The 17,250-nt window shown below is 33.4% G+C and overlaps 2 protein-coding genes across 2 annotated transcripts; both read left to right on the top strand.

Moving 5' to 3' along the window:
* The first annotated feature begins 1,358 nt into the window (after positions 1 to 1,358).
* Positions 1,359 to 9,012, top strand: LOC133202805 (neuroglobin-like). The gene is made up of 3 exons (XM_061338685.1): positions 1,359 to 1,510; positions 6,476 to 6,707; positions 8,708 to 9,012. Exons 1-3 carry the CDS (start codon positions 1,359 to 1,361, stop codon positions 8,861 to 8,863), a joined length of 540 nt encoding a protein of 179 aa, XP_061194669.1. The 3' UTR covers positions 8,864 to 9,012.
* Positions 9,013 to 11,674: 2,662 nt separating this feature from the next.
* LOC133202796 (uncharacterized) lies at positions 11,675 to 13,366 on the top strand. Its single transcript, XM_061338675.1, has one exon. The coding sequence runs from the start codon at positions 11,960 to 11,962 to the stop codon at positions 12,947 to 12,949; it is 990 nt and encodes a 329-aa protein (XP_061194659.1). The 5' UTR covers positions 11,675 to 11,959; the 3' UTR covers positions 12,950 to 13,366.
* Positions 13,367 to 17,250: the final 3,884 nt, after the last annotated feature.

Genomic DNA, 17,250 nt, shown 5'->3' with positions numbered 1-17,250 from the left:
AAAAAAGTTTTATTTTTTTGTTTGAAAAATGTTTTCAAAATAATATTCTGAAGGTAGAAATATCTCCTGAAATAGATATTTCATTGTTACGAATTTTTTTAATATAACCTGCATTTCGAATTACTTAGTGAATCCTCTATTTATTCTTAAATAATAAAATATCGCCATAATATATATGTACAGTGGAAACAATCTTATCCGACACCTGTGCAATCCGATTCACCGTGAATTCTGACCTTTATTTCATTCCAATTTATTTAACCATTTCCATGTTTTTTATACTGTGTATAATCTGACACCCTGTCTATCCTTACACAGAATTTGTCTCCCAGTGTATTTCGGATTGGACAGGTTACACTGCATCAAACTCATAAACAAAAATACCCAGAGTAATGGTTCGAGTGGTTTATCATGCCAGGCAGGATTGGGTTAAAGGTCGACATACATGTACATACATACAAACATATAGGCACAAAGGCTGTAGCCTACATATCATTTTACCCAATTTGTAAAAATTAAATATTTATATTTATACTGCAGTTAATATAAAGGGGAAAATGACCATAACACGAAACAATTATTTTGCTTGATGTTAAATGCGAAAAAATGTTCTTAGCAAATTGCATTTTACTTATTCAACAATGATACAAAAATTCTTTACGGGATATATTTTTGTTTTATTAGAAAAGCCGTAAAACAAAGTATTCAAAAAGGACTTTTCCATATTACATAAGCACTGTGAAGGGGTGAATTGTACAGGATTAAAATTTCTTAATATTGTTAAGTAGTCATGACAATTCTATTTTCATAATTGCCAAAAATTTGTATATATTACTATACTGACTGATCAGATGACAATCATGGGTGTCTTTCAACTTCACAGAAATTTTTTTAGACCAGAATACATGTGTAAAAAACGTAATATAATTAGAAAACCAAATAAAGTTTTTTTTGTTTTCATTACATAAAATTGCACCATTCTGGTCTTTTTCCGTATTTTTTTCACGTGGGTACCACCCCCCCCCCTTTTCCCCATATGAGCAGTGAACCTTCTTATACTGACACTTCACGCCTGTTGAAGTCTTTGACTTCACATTAGCCTACATATGAACAGAAAGGAATATACGCCATTGATGTATATTGCTTATTGGTAGACATTTTTTAAATTGTACCATAAACTTGAAGACTTCTGTTTATGACCTTGAACTTTAACCTGCCTGACATTTTTTTAAAAAACAACATTGCCTGTACATCATGCTAACCATAACGAATCGGGCTTCGATATTTTTGTTAATAAATCTTTCATGTGTTAAAAAAAAAATCATCTTTGCCCTATGTTTTTCAGAGAAAATACAACCATGGGCTGCACGTTCTCTGGAATTGAAGAGGTCAACCTCGAAAAGAGGGAACTAGAGACATATGTAACACCCGAGGATATCCGATTAGTCAAGGAGAGCTGGAAAATCGTAGGGCAGGATCTAAATGGAGCGGGGATGATGGTCTTCCACAAGTAAGTGTTCTGAACAAGGGGAGGTAATCAAAATAGGTGGGACCGGAAGGATAGTCAGTCAAAAAAGGCGAGGATTGAAAATGATTAAAAGACTATTAAGTGTTCCAAAAGCGGAAGGGTTGGCGTTTGAGTTGTAAACAAAATTAGGCGGGACTGGGAAGTGTTCTATATTAGGGGGTTAAACAAAGTTGCAGGGACAGAAAACGTCCTGTAGTAGGAAAGGTAACCAAAAAAAAAAAATGGGGCTGGAATGATGTGGCTAATATGATAGGTAAATAGGGTGGGCAGATTGATGGTATTCCATAGGCAAGGGAGACAAACAATGTAGGATTCACATGACCCCCCCCCCCCCCCTCCAAAAAAAAACACCCAAACAAACAAACAACAACAACCCCCCCCCCCCCAAAAAAAAAAAAAAAAAAAAAAAGAAAAAAGAAAAAACATACAAACAAAACAACAAACAAACAAAAAACCACGAAAAACTTATATTTACTTTAATTATTTGAAAAAAAAAAATCAGAGGTTTGTAAGTTTCATAATTTGTTGATTATAGTAATCTGTTGTTTTTTTTTTCCAACTCCAGTTCCTTAAAAAAAAGTTCTCTTAAAATTTTTTATTGATCATCAACTCTAATATTTATATTGTGTGACAATGAAAATACTAGGATTTAAAAAATAATTCTATTCTATATTATTATTTAAATATAATTTTTAGCTCTACTGGTCAGAGACCAGAAGAGCTTATGCGATAGTAAGGTGTCCGTCGTCCGTCCGTCTGTCTGTCTGTCTGTCTGTCTGTCTGTCCGTCTGTCTGTAAACAATTTTTCAAAACACTACTCATCCTACAGTTTTGGTCCGATTTCAATATAACTTGGCACACAAGTAGACTACACTAAGATACATAATTTTTTGCATCGGTTTTTGATTTCGATGGACGGTGTTGCCATGGTTACTAAAAATAGAAATTTCTGTGAAATTCCTTTAAAACGCTACTCCTCCTACAGTTTTGGTCCGATTTCAATATAACTTGGCACACAAGTAGACTACACTAAGATACATAATTTAGTGCATCCGTTTGTGATTTCGATGGACGGTGTTGCCATGGTTACTAAAAATAGAAATTTCTGTGAAATTTCTTTAAAACGCTACTCCTCCTACAGTTTTGGTCCGATTTCAATATAACTTGGCACACAAGTAGACTTCACTAAGATACATAATTTAGTGCATCGGTTTTTGATTTCGATGAACGGTGTTGCCATGGTTACTAAAAATAGAAATTTCTGTGAAATTTCTTTAAAACGCTACTCCTCCTACAGTTTTGGTCCGATTTCAATATAACTTGGCACACAAGTAGACTACACTAAGATACATAATTTAGTGCATCGGTTTTTGATTTCGATGGACGGTGTTGCCATGGTTACTAAAAATAGAAATTTCTGTGAAATTCCTTTAAAACGCTACTCCTCCTACAGTTTTGGTCCGATTTCAATATAACTTGGCACACAAGTAGACTACACTAAGATACATAATTTAGTGCATCGGTTTTTGATTTCGATGAACGATGTTGCCATGGTTACTAAAAATAGAAATTTCTGTGAAATTTCTTTAAAACGCTACTCCTCCTACAGTTTTGGTCCGATTTCAATATAACTTGGCACACAAGTAGACTACACTAAGATACATAATTTAGTGCATCGGTTTTTGATTTCGATGGACGATGTTGCCATGGTTACTAAAAATAGAAATTTCTGTGAAATTCCTTTAAAATGCTACTCCTCCTACAGTTTTGGTCCGATTTCAATATAACTTGGCACACAAGTAGACTACACTAAGATACATAATTTAGTGCATCGGTTTGTGATTTCGATGGACGGTGTTGCCATGGTTACTAAAAATAGAAATTTCTGTGAAATTTCTTTAAAACGCTACTCCTCCTACAGTTTTGGTCCGATTTCAATATAACTTGGCACACAAGTAGACTACACTAAGATACATAATTTAGTGCATCGGTTTTTGATTTCGATGGACGGTTTTGCCATGGTTACTAAAAATAGAAATTTCTGTGAAATTCCTTTAAAACGCTACTCCTCCTACAGTTTTGGTCCGATTTCAATGTAACTTGGCACACAAGTAGACTACACTAAGATACATAATTTAGTGCATCGGTTTTTGATTTCGATGGACGGTGTTGTCATGGTTACTAAAAATAGAAATTTCTGTGAAATTTCTTTAAAACGCTACTCCTCCTACAGTTTTGGTCCGATTTCAATATAACTTGGCACACAAGTAGACTACACTAAGATACATAATTTAGTGCATCGGTTTTTGAATTCGATGGACGGTGTTGCCATGGTTACTAGAAATAGGAATTTCTGTGAAATTCCTTTAAAACACTACTCCTGCTACAGTTTTAGTCTGCTTCTAATATAATTAGGCATACAAGAAGACTATACTAAGATACATGATTTATTGCATTGGTTTTTGAATTTGATGAACAGTGTTGCCATGGTTACTTAAATAGAAATGTCTGTGAAATTCCTTCAAAACGTTACTCCTACAATTTTGGTCTGATTTCAATCTAATTTGGCACACAGTTAGAATACACTACGATACATAATATGTATTTCTGTTTTTTTTTATTTGGGTGAATGGTGTTGTCATGGTTACCGGTACTAAAAATAGAAATTTCCGTGAAATACTTTCAAAACGCTACTACTCCTAGTTTTCATTTGATTTCAATATAACTTGTCACAAAAGTAGACTACATTAAGATACATAATTCTATTTATTGTTGCATGTTGCAATGTTTCAAATCCAAGTGCTACTTTTCTTTTGTTATACAAACAGACCAGTAGAGCTACAGTCTCATCAGAGACTTCTGGTTATCATAATGCTTCAATTCTGTTATCAAATGCATTAGAAGATTTTATATAATATATTTAAGAAATAAGGTATCATTTTTAAACATCAGGATATAAATACGGATTGCTCACGAGATCGAATCCCGAAGGGTTTTATGGTAAATTTGATCTCGTACCAACCCGTATTTATATCCGATAGATGATAAATGATACATTATTACTTATATTTACATTTATGACTTATTCATATTTTATATTTTCCTGATTATAATCTTTAACGCGTGAAATGTTTTATTTCATTTCAACGGCACGTATTTGATTCATTGTTTGCGCGTCGACCCTTTATGACGTCACTGAGAAATTACGTCGAACGTTCCTGTGTTTATACGGATATAGATACGCGTTGCTTTCAATAGTGTTATATAAGGGAAAATATTTGCAAATGTAAATATTTACAAATAATAACCTAGGTATTGATTGTTTTATATGTATACACTACATTGTTCATAATTAATAGATACAGATTAGCGGGCATGATGCTGAGTGAAATAAGCAGTGAAACTCAGACTTATTTATACGTAATGATCGATGAAGATAAAACTCATTTTAAAAATCAATCAATATCAAAATATTTTATACGTATATTATCTCCTTTTGATAAATATGATTTAATCATCATCCTAAGGAAAATATTGAAATTAAAATGCTGATGGGAAATTAATTTCCATCTAATTAAATTACAAATTGATCAGGACATGTTGTTTTATCCATGCAAACCATTCTAAAATGAATGACTCTGGTAGGATAATGACCTAATATTGATTAAAATTTACTTTAGGATTATAGTTTAATTCCTTTCCTTCATATATGCAGAATCTCATCATCCAGATATATCTTAACCTCACTAGAAACCCATACACACTTAGAGATGTTCTTGGCCAATTACTTTCATGTGTAATATGCGACGGACCAGGCCGGAATTCGAACCCAGGCCCCTGAATCTCCAGTCAGGTGCTCTACCAACTGAGCTATCTGGCAACAGGCGATCGAACTCACCTGACCGCCACAAATGCATGGAATACACTTAAGTGTATGATTGAACGTATTTCAGTTTATTTTGCAGATCATGTCATAATTTTATTATTGTATACATTCATGTATCCTCCCCCCAATTGGGGATCGCCCATGGTGACATCCGTTCACTAAATGAGAATTTTAATTTTGATAAGATGGTTGAATTTGCATGGTCAAAATGACAGTAGTTAAGAATTCTTTCTTGTTTTTCTTCTTTTGATTTCAAATTAAATAAAAAAAAAATGCCTCATGTTTGATACATATATACATGTAGTTTTAGTTTCTGAACTTTATAGTCTAATATTACTGAATTTTGCAAACAGATTTAAAAATCCTAAATACAATTTGAAGTGCAATTTTATCGGCATTTCTCACACGTCTGGCGCATTTTTCGTTAATTAGCTAAAACCTGAGTAGTGTCACAGAGCACTTTGGAGGTGTACTTACTGGAAGATGTCATTAGGTTTTGAATATGAACAGGTGTCGAAAGACTGATAACTGAGAACCATTACGCTTATAATCCTTAGTGTCTAGGAAATGGACCCTCGTGTAAGATTAACCTTGAGTGATTTTCAAATATTCCTGACAAAATTCGAAGACTTCTTTTACTTTACACCAAGACCTTTTCTAAATGGAAAGAAATCATTATTTATAATCTGTCTTGATAAAATAGGGCTTTTGAATTTAGCAATATTTTCAGTTTTGTCTTTCGTTTGAATATATCAGTAGTTTTCTATCGTACACATCAGAGATACAGGGTTACTAAGGGGAAGGTGAAGCTAATTGAGAGGAGTTGATTGACAAATTTATAATTAATTTCAAGACTCCATTAACATGACGAACCTCATCCTTCACCAGAAAAATCTGGTCCTTAAATTCATTATAGGATATCCCAAGAGTTTGAAAATAATTATAATTAGAAATACCTGTATTTTTTAAAGTTGATAAAAAAATAAAATATTAAGCTCAAATTGATTTCCTTAAAAAGATATACTTCATTACATATACTAAATAGTTTCCAATTGCTTCAGGTTGTTTGAGAAAAATAAAGATCTTAAGAAGCTGTTCCAGAATCTGACCCGGCTAGAGGCGGATGGGGAGGTTGTATTGGACGACGAGAAGCTACAGACGCACTCCCGGATCGTGATGGACGGGCTGGGGGCGGCCGTAGAGAGTCTGGAGGATTCCGTGATACTGACCAACATCCTGATACTGATGGGGGAACGGCACGCCGGATATCACGTCAGACCGGAAATGGTCGGAGTAAGTTTTTTAAAAATAAATTCTTTCTTGGTGAGTTAAAAAAAGATTACACACCTATGTTTACATTTATTTTATCGACGTATAATTATATGAAATTCAAATGCAGGTATCACGTTTCTCAAATAAAATATCAAGGTAAAAGGTACTTTTATCAATGAATTTTTTTAGTTCATATATTATACAAATATAGCCCTTTTATGAGGTCGATCCATAGATATGTATATCGACTTCAAAGAAAAGCATATCGACTGAGCACAAAGTGCGAAGCCGATATGCTGTTTTGTGAAGTCGAAAAAACCTATGGATTGACCGAATCAAAGGGCTACATTTGTTGTATTATTTTCATTGAGAAAGAAAGAGACAAACAAATTCATTATGTAGGAATTTGTAAGTTTTAATGACTTCTCACCATTATAAACACATCCTTGGATTTCTCCCTGTTATTTTTAGTAACTCAGGTCAAAATCGTAAATTATAATTTTGCACGTGATAGGAAGCAAACCAATCAGATTTATTTAATTACAAAGTCATAATAATATACTCGTATATTATGTCGATCATTTGGAATATTAATTTTACAAATATAATGTTTAAAAAAGTTTTAACAAACTTATCGCTCTTAATGAAGGGCACCTTTTGCTGTCTCTTCTGTGGTATGGATTTGATTTTTGAGACGATACTTTCACATAACCTGAATTATTTCTTTGTAGCCCTGGTTTGAATAACGTGAAAATAAGTACTGTATAGGAAATACCCTGCTTTCTGATATTTTATTTTTACTTCTGCTGAAATGATTATACGTTTCGTAACTTCGTAATTGCAAATCGTACTGCTAACGTACTAGCCTTGAATGGTTTAATTGAGAGTCGCATCCTTTTCTGATATTTTCATCTACAGAAAGTCCTCTCTTGATCTTCCTTTAATATCATTCTCATTGATGTTATTAGTATATGTTGAAACGTCAACATTGCAATTGACGATTTTTTTTCTCTTTTAATTATTGTCGGTGGAAGTCATTAAAAGTGGTAAAATATAATCAAGCCTTTTGTGTTTTATGTCAACTGTTTACAATTAACTCTTTGAAATGTACTTTCAAAAGAAAACTATTTCAACATCAGTAGAAAAATCAATTTATGAAAAAATATTGACTTTTGATTTCCTGTCTTACTATTCACAAACACCTGCTACTCGAAATATGTACAGCGAAAATGGACGATCATTAGTTGCACTTTGTGATCCAGAAAGTTTTCTTTTAAAATGTAGTATCAGTGAGTGTGAAGTTTTATAAAAGGTTTGTTTTGGGTTATATTGTGGCTTTTCTCAATTGTAATACTTTGTAAAGGTGTCATAGATAAATATTTTTAAAAAGTCGAAGAACCCATGGGATACGGTCGAAGCGGGGTAGGGATGAAGTCCCGTCCCCAAGCACAACCTATTCTCTTTTACGTGTATATCTTCTAGTTTCACTTGGACGTAGATTAGGGTTCTTTTATTTTTAGTATATCGCCGGAGTGGACGTTAGTTATCACTATACAGAAATTCTTCTGTCGAGAATGACCCCTTTCTGAACATGATATTCCTATTTTATACATATAGGTCAAATATAATGAGATATTTGAACACCATTGGAATTGACCTTGACCCTGAGAATCGTTTGAAACATATACCGGTAATTTAAACCTAAGTTATGTAGAATAAGTTAATTCAATGTTGCTATGGAGATGACCCAGGTCTGACCTATGACCTTAAATTTAAGAACAAATAGGATTTTTGTTATGAGAATCATAGGTGTAATCTCAAAATTTTTAACTTATTGATAAATGAGGATATTACATATTTAGAATAGTAGTATTTATATTGACATGTTTAACATTTGATCTCATTTGAGATGAATTTTTCAGAACACATATTCCGTCTTTTAATTCTGTTCTATTTGGAGCAACTGATTTCAACAATCATTTTTTGTATTGTTAATTCTTCACTAATATATTCATTTGTAGCTTTTATGGCCTGCCATTCGGGATACATTTAAAGAAAAACTAGAGGATGATTTTACTCCCGATATTGCACGCGCATGGACGCACGTGTTTGACTACTTAAAGGCCAGATTTCAGGAAGGAATCCGACGGGGACGAAATCAGAAGAATGAGATGTGAGCGAGATGTCATTAATATTTCAGGAATTATGACAAATTCTTAATGAAATGCTCATAAAACTATTTAATTATCTGATACAGGATTTAATGATCGAATTCTACTCAGGGATTTATAGAGTGTGTCGACACTGTTACTTATTATCGATTTGACTTCGAAATCATAAAATTATTAATAGAATGTGACGATATTTAGCTTTGTTCACGTGAGAGATCGATGACACGTGACTTTGTACATTTCCGGTTTATTTATCATCAGTGAGTCCGTCCATAAAAAATGTGTTCTGATCAAAGAGTTTATGATTTGCGATATTTGATGCAAGTTCAAAATGACAAGCATAAAGCTTATACCCCAATGTGCAACTACGTTGTGTTAAATCTTTCATGCAAAGTAAATGCAATTAACATAATTTTCAACATAAACAACTTTGATATGATGTTCTTTTATTGAACCCAGTACATGTATACACACTAATGTCAAACTGTTGTCCAAAGGTAATGGGAAGAACAAACTGAAAAAAATTGCCGGAAACCTGAAGAGCAACAGTTTCCCTGGTCTTCATCAGTATCGAGGAACAACACTTTTACTGTCCCCCAAGTAGATCAGCCATAGAATAACTGCAAATTTTTTTATTACCAGACATACTATATTTTTGGAGTTTGAATTATGATATATAAAACATTTTTTTTTTATTTAACTTGTAATATCAACATCAATTTCATGTAAATTGTATACAAAATTTAACAAATTGATGATATATCAATTTAATTTTTGAACTTTTCAGTGTTATAAATGAGTGATATAAATGGGTATATGCATATACTGGTGAATTTTGAAAGTAGAACCTTGACCAGGCGCAGCTCTAGATCTTCTGGGGAGGGGAAATAGACAGAAAATTCCGGACATCAGTCAACATCTACGCTTCTTTGAATGACGATAGTTCTGGGAAGTCTATCTATACTATGACAAACCTTTCGTCTGAATTACATGCATTTTATCGATTTTAATTTATTTCTTCAACTGAAATGCTTTAAGTTCATTTGTTTGGTTATATAGATTTACATGTGAACAATATAAATTTATTTTATTGCGAAGAAGTACCCCCTCTCCTCCCCTCCCCTCCCCTTGTTCCGCTGAGCTACAGGGTGTTTCAGCAAATGTGTCCCGACTTCGCGGTTTCACTCAAAATGTTTTAAGTATTTATGAAAAGATTTATGGAAAAAAAAAATAACCATACAATTTTTATCAATATGAAAATTTAAATAAAGCTGCAAAATGTGTTCCAAATGACTGCTTTGTTTCTCATACAACAAACTCATTTTGTCTTAGCTACATATAGCTTTTTGGATACAATTCAAAAGTTCCCTAAAACTATTTTACATTTTACTGGAAGAAAACAAATGTTTTAACCGTATTCCCTGCACCATCCTATTACATGTAACCATATTTTAACATATTTCAAAAGTAACATACATATATACTTTACATATGAATAAAATTATTTTAATATGAATAAAATTATTTTATCAATGAAACGCCCAGGGTTTTGTTTCTCTCTCCACCATGCAAGTAAACTGCAGTGTCGGATCTTATGACAAAGATGTGCGATATCTTGTTTTTAGGTAATATTTTGTAGATAAGCATGGTCGTTTTATCAGTTTAGTGATAAACCATTCAGTTAACATATCTTCATGTCATGACGTAAGCTTAAAAAAATCCCCCTAACATCAATGACAGGTTTTTATCTTTATCTGCAACACCGTGTCGTTAAATTTATGTATCTAAATTAATCAGTTATAAATATTTTAGATTTAAAAAGTCACATTAGCTTTGTTAAGAAAAGAATTTCTTTCAGTACATTCTTTTTTAATTTGAAAACAGCCAGTTTGTTGAATTCATTAAAATAAATCATGTTTATCTTTTAGTTGCTACATTTGTGTAAGTTGAGATAGAATTGACATCTTTTATTGTAAAAAAAAGAATTTTAAGAGCCCTCGAGACTTTTAATTGATCGTCCCCGCGGTATGTTTCCCGTGTCATTTTTTTGTAAAGTGGTTCCCTTTCGTTGTTGACATTGTCATTTCGTGTACAGAACACACTAATCCCCCCCGTTGACTTCCGCTCTCTAAATAACCACCTCGTATTTGCAGAACCCTCCAAGTGGCAGAACGGGGCAATTTTATCTTTTTTTATTAAATTTTCAGCATTCACAGAAATGCAATATCGGATCTACTAACTTAATGCAAATGTAATTTAATGACTTCTAGATAACAACCTGCCGTCGTATTTCACAGTTTTTTAACCTTGTATGTTAAGTGGCTGTAGAGACCGGGGACATAGGAATCGTGCGAGTCTTGTTCACTATCGTGAATAACGTGAAGTATTTCTTAATAAAACAAGTACATGTTTTGTTTAAAACTTTTTGACTTAAGACAAAAGGCCAACACCATGAAGAGTGGAGAAAATGATTGAAGACCCGATGACGTAGAAAGACTGCCCTGGGTACGCCGTGATTGAGGGGACACCCTCACCCGACAGAGTCAGACCACACTGACAATTATACAGTGTTTATTGTGTCAACAGATTTCCTTGTTTGCCGCCAGAATTAGGATTCCGAACAAGAGCCGGCGTGTGTTTGGATATTTCACTCTCGATTATGCTTCCGAAAGGACCAACCGTAACAATGCGATATTTGTTGATCATTTAAAAATCTTTAAAATTTTAAATGTTCGAGCGTGACACTGATGGATAAAAGCAGTGGGGATATCACAGAGGTGTAGCGAGGTCCATTTTTTCTTTTTGGATCCTTTTATGTTTAAGTGCAATATCCGAAGGATAAGGCAAATTGTTTTAAATTTTCAGTTAATAAAAGGAATTCCATCAAAGTGATCTATGTACCAAGATACCTGCTCTGAAGATAGCATCTAACAAAGGTGCGAAAAACTTAACAAGTGAAAACAAACAACGGGATACATACATCTAATGGAAAGACACAACACGCTCTACTGTTTGTTTTTGTAAACAAAGTCTTGACATCGAAGCAGACGTTAAAGATAACAAAACTATTTTTACTGTTGGAATTTTGCAAGTTTTTAAATAATGACAATTAATCCAACTCTTGGACATCTTTATCATGACTTCAGCATCAGCAATGCTTATACCGCTCTAGACGCCCAGGAACTTTTTAAAACGAGGCAAAGAAATGCGCGCGAAAAGCGGCAACTGGACGAATTCAACAGGTATCTCAATAAGGCCCAAGAAATCAACCTCCGGAGACTGGACCTGGAGGAGAAATGTGTCCGGCATCAGCTGGCGGACATTAACCTCCGCTCAGCCTCACTAAGAAACGGACTGAGACATGGGTCACTCAGGAGATCCCAAACCTTCAGCGTCGCTAGTCACAGCACGCAGTCGTCTGCTTATCCCTCCATTTGTACGTCTGCTGCGCCTTCCCGCTTCTCTGGCTCACCATCACAAGTCTCCGGCACCAGTTCCCTCGGGACTGGAGATCTTCAGCTATCACGCAGTAAGTCAAATATGTTTGTTAGAAAAGTGAACAATGTTACAAAGTCTCTGTGTAAACTGTACGAAAAACAACAACGACGAAAAATAGAAAAAGAAATTTTACTCAGAAATGTCAGGAAAAATAACGAGGAATTACTCCAGAAATCGAGGGTGCATTTCAAGGACTCGGACACCACGCAAAACTTGGAAAAAATTCTAGGAGATTCTTCCGAACCTTGTAACGAATTTATCAAACAAGACACACTCGGTAGCATTCCAAGTACAGTTAAAATGGATACGGCGCATTCAGAAACAATTTCTCTTCCTTCCTTAACTAATGCTGTTAGCTTGAACAAAGATGTAAGCAGGACCCAGTTCTCGGAGGACACGAGATCGAATGTGGTACAGCCCTCCATGTCTGATGACATTGACCTGTCAGAGTTTAAGGTCAATGCTCAAAACAAGAGAACAATACCGGATGTGTGGCAGCTATACAAACAGAAAATGGCGGTCGATGAAGACGAGATAAAAGAACCTCTGTTGGTAACGATAACGGCGCGATATAGGAGAACCTTGGTGCATTAGAACTGATCACTTGTGGTGTTCTGAATTAATAGTGTGTACTTCGTGTCGGCAAGTCCTATAAATTATTATGGAAAATATTTATCACAAATTTGTTGAGAATGTGGAAAGATTAGTGCACATGTATATTTTTCGAAAGTGATTTAGTTTTAAGACTATATGTGGTCAGCAGAAAAGAGGCAGTATTAACCCCACCTAATAGAAAATTGGAAGTCAAAGATGTAGAATCTTTGTATATACAGATATTTAGAAGTATATAAGGCCTGGAAGACATTCTCAAACAAAAAGGATTAGAGCCCGACTGGTGAATCACTCTGTAGATGTCTTTTTCTCTCTCTCTATTTTACCTCATTAGAAAAAAAAAGTTTTTAAGCACAAGTGAGTAGGGGGAAATTTTCTCAGTCGATATAGGAAAAATTATCTGAGTCATCATTAAATGTAATTTGTTATCTTAAAAAAATATTTTAACTTGTAATTCTTTTTCATATGCGCAACAGAAAAGCAGCGTGGTCTTATATCAAGTTTACATAAGTCAACTTGTTACGTATGGAAATAAAAAAAAATTATCATTGAATATTTTATGCATTAAATATGATATAAATCTTAAGAGTTTAGATAATTCATTGTTGGTAAATGATTATAAAAGTATTCAGTCTGTATTGGACTTATTTGGAATATAGATAAATACACAGGATGTTAAAAACAATAAAGTAACGTATATTAAAGCCTGCACGGCGACCATATATAGAAAGAAATGGAGATTTGGAAAATGCCGGGGAATAGAACGGTTATGTGATTTTTGAAAAATTGAAAGGTTGACTATAAAAATGAGAAAAGTATGATAATTTTATTGGTTTCTCTCCATTGCTTCAAAGCGCGTTCACCAAAACATTGATTCATATTGCTGCATACAATATTCAATAGACATATAACATAATTAATTACGAATAATAACGATGAACTTTTATGTATGGGGATTTCGCATGCACATCATCACTTTTATAACATTGATTATAAACCATAACAATGTACTCTGTGCGTTTTTTTTTTTTTACAGGTCAATGGCCTTTACAAAATATTAATCAAATGTTATAATTAAGGGAACAGGTGATTAATGTAGAATTATGAAGAATACTGATGCACTCCAGTACTTGCTTTTCATAGCTTTATCTCCTTTACAGTATGCACAATGGATAATTCAGTCTTATTTATGATTAGGGGTTCAAGCAGATGTCAACAAGTAATCATTGTTCAACAGTTTTGTATTACCGAAAATCGATATTGCATTACCGAAAACTTTTCTTACCTCATCCTCACAATGTCAAGGCTTTGTGATGGAGTTCCGAAATCACAAAACCTTGACATTGTGTGGATGTTCTTACGTAAATACCGAAAATATTTATATTCTTTCTTTATTTTATATTATTCACATCTGTAATTATAGATTGGCCGAAAATCAGCCATGTCCTGCATTATTTCGATTTTTTTTTTACTTTCCTTTTTTCCTGGTTTTTTTTTTTAATAAAAAATCATAAAAAGGAAGTAAAATTAAAACCTTTTAAGATTTAACGAATTGTTTTGAATGACTATATTGAATTGATAATTAACCTACTTTTATAGTCAATTAAATATGATAAGAATGTGGAAATATCAATGGGAGAGAGAAGAGTTTAATCAAAAATGGTTCACATCATAAAATTTAAAAATGAATTTTTATTTTCATATAGTTAATTAGCACGATTACGGATGTTTTCTTTTTATACGTATTAGTTTATTAAATAATTTAAATGAAACCGTGTAATTAAAGGATTTTTTAAAACATGACAGGAGTCTGTAACTTTACATGTACATTTAAATGTAATTTTCCTCATAGCCAATTAGAAAGTAATATTAATTTAAAACCTTAGATCCCACGGGAAAATGAAATGAATTAAAATGCAGTTCAGAGACCTGGGTAATCCTTCATATACATGTACGTATACAAAGACGAATACAACGCTTTAGCATGCCTGAACAGAAATACATGAAACCTCTTTAATTTCAAACATACTCCTTGAATTCACGCAACCTTTATGTACAGGAAAAAAAAAACTCATTCAAAATTTCTAGGACAGTAAGTTTTGTTTATTTTAAAAACAATTATATATCTTATTTTATTTATTTATTAATTTTATTTATTGACAAAAACCACATATGGCGCAAGTCATACATACGAGGGGTTATCAAAAAGTTCGTGGACTAGCGCCATAAGATTAAAACCGCTTTAGGTACATCAATGAATTTTTAAACATATAGTTAGCATCATCTTTTCTATCTATAGAATAAACTATAAATCATAAGTTTTATTTTTTAAATAAATTTTTAATGTTTTTGTAAGCAATGGTATGTCCAGGCGGCGCAACCTCAAATATGACGTTTTTTCTACCTGAGTGTAACTGAGAGAAACTCTTTTGATATGAGTATTTGTCATCAAAAAATCCCGTTATTTCAGACATGTAGTACGACACAATTGTTCTGTAAAATTTGCAATTATATTTACCCCATTCTGTACGTTCTATGAAATTTTATCGTAAATTTTATATGGAGTGTCCAAAAATTAAGGCTTGAAAATGACGTCAAAAAGGGGGAGGGGTTTCTTTTTACAGCATTTTATAAAGTTTCGAACCTGCAAAAACTGGTAAAGACCTAAGGAATGTTATAACGGGCAAAAGAGAAATAAAATGCATCCAGAGTATTTGTTTTTAAATGCCCAAAAAGATTCAGAGAGATGAAAAATGCACAGTTAATGTCGATTTGTAGTCAGGATGTCAAAGGTCAGTCACGTCGAAAAGTGACGTTGATCATGTGTGGTAGAATTTGAACATCAACAAATTAAGTATTCTGGCATAATCAAGTGAGGATCTTTCCCTTTGTATAGATCCATTTACAATATTATATGCATTGAAAGCAGCTGTTCATGACATTATGAAGTCATATAAACAAGACGGGCTTAAGTTCTTACTTAACTCCAGATAATCTCATCAAGATAAGTGTATGAGGTAGAGAGAGCGGACAATGAGAAACAATGACGTTGTCGGACGTCATGAAACTAAACGGCGACAGCGCCGGGAGATCATATAATGTCTTTTTTATTTTAGAATAATTTGGAAAATTATCAACGTATCGAGCTAAAATTTTCAACATCTCTTAAACTTTTGTTGTTTTATGTTTCTTATAAATTTTGTAAGCACAGACTACATAGTATTAATTTTATCGCATCAGTCCACGAACTTTTTGATAACCCCTCGTACATACAGTATACAAATATATAGATATAGTCACATAGATTTTATTATGTTAAATGAATCGCGTATGAAGTTACAAATATTTATTATAGTTACACTATAGATATTAATTGGCTATCGGTAAATACACTCACAGTTTTTCATTCACGAGGGGCGGAGCCCCGAGTGAACAAAAACTGTGAGTGTATTTACCGATAGCCAATTAATATCTATTGTGTAAGTTACTTGTACCAGCGGACCAATGAGAGAAAAGCAAATTGATAATTAGCGCCGCCTACTACATGGTGTCAAGCCACGGTCCGGAGTCTGTAGTACATTATAAATAGCCGTCTCCATCTGCAAGGATAATATTTTGCTACCGCTCTGCTGCTGCAAATCACTGATAAAAAAATCGGAATGGGTGCATGTGATGATGTTGTACTTTCGAAATGTTGAAGACACAGAAGACATGATTTTTTGGTCAGGTACAGGGGTAAGGATTGTAAACTACATGTATTATACTGACGCCGTCAACTCTGAAAGAAAATTCATCTTTCGAGTTATTTTTAAGGGGGGGGGGTGTCAATGGAAAACATCGCCGTTGAAATTTTTATATATGGCAAGCGACGTATAAAACAGGAACATATATACTGTCTAGTATATAGGTCCCTGATAGACACTATGAAATGATTTCTGACATTTTAATGAAAGTTTGAAATGCTTTATGAAGTAAAAAAAAAGCAGTGACTTCTGATATTAAATTGCTACATGTACTTGGAGAAAGAAAATAGAAAGACGAGAATTCGAGATAAAACGTATCATTTAGTGAATAAGGAAACGCATACAAAAAATACGGAAAAAAATTACGAGGCGAATTCTGGCAAGTTAATGTTAGTATTTTTTAAATTAAAAATGTTGACTTTATTCATTCATCAGCCATTGCCGAGGTCTGGAAATTAACATCATTCATTCATCAGTCAAGGTTCTTGTCACAGTATATGGCTTGCTGCCAAAAAAGTGGGCGTGACTTAAAAAACTGTG

The sequence above is a fragment of the Saccostrea echinata genome, unplaced genomic scaffold, assembly GCF_033153115.1.
Source record: "Saccostrea echinata isolate AGI-Se365-2 ecotype Australia unplaced genomic scaffold, CSIRO_AGI_Sech_v1 ptg000002l, whole genome shotgun sequence".
Taxonomy (NCBI): Eukaryota; Metazoa; Mollusca; class Bivalvia; order Ostreida; family Ostreidae; genus Saccostrea; species Saccostrea echinata.
The sequence above is the reverse complement of the archived record's forward strand: the minus strand, read 5'-3'. Positions and strand labels throughout refer to the sequence as shown.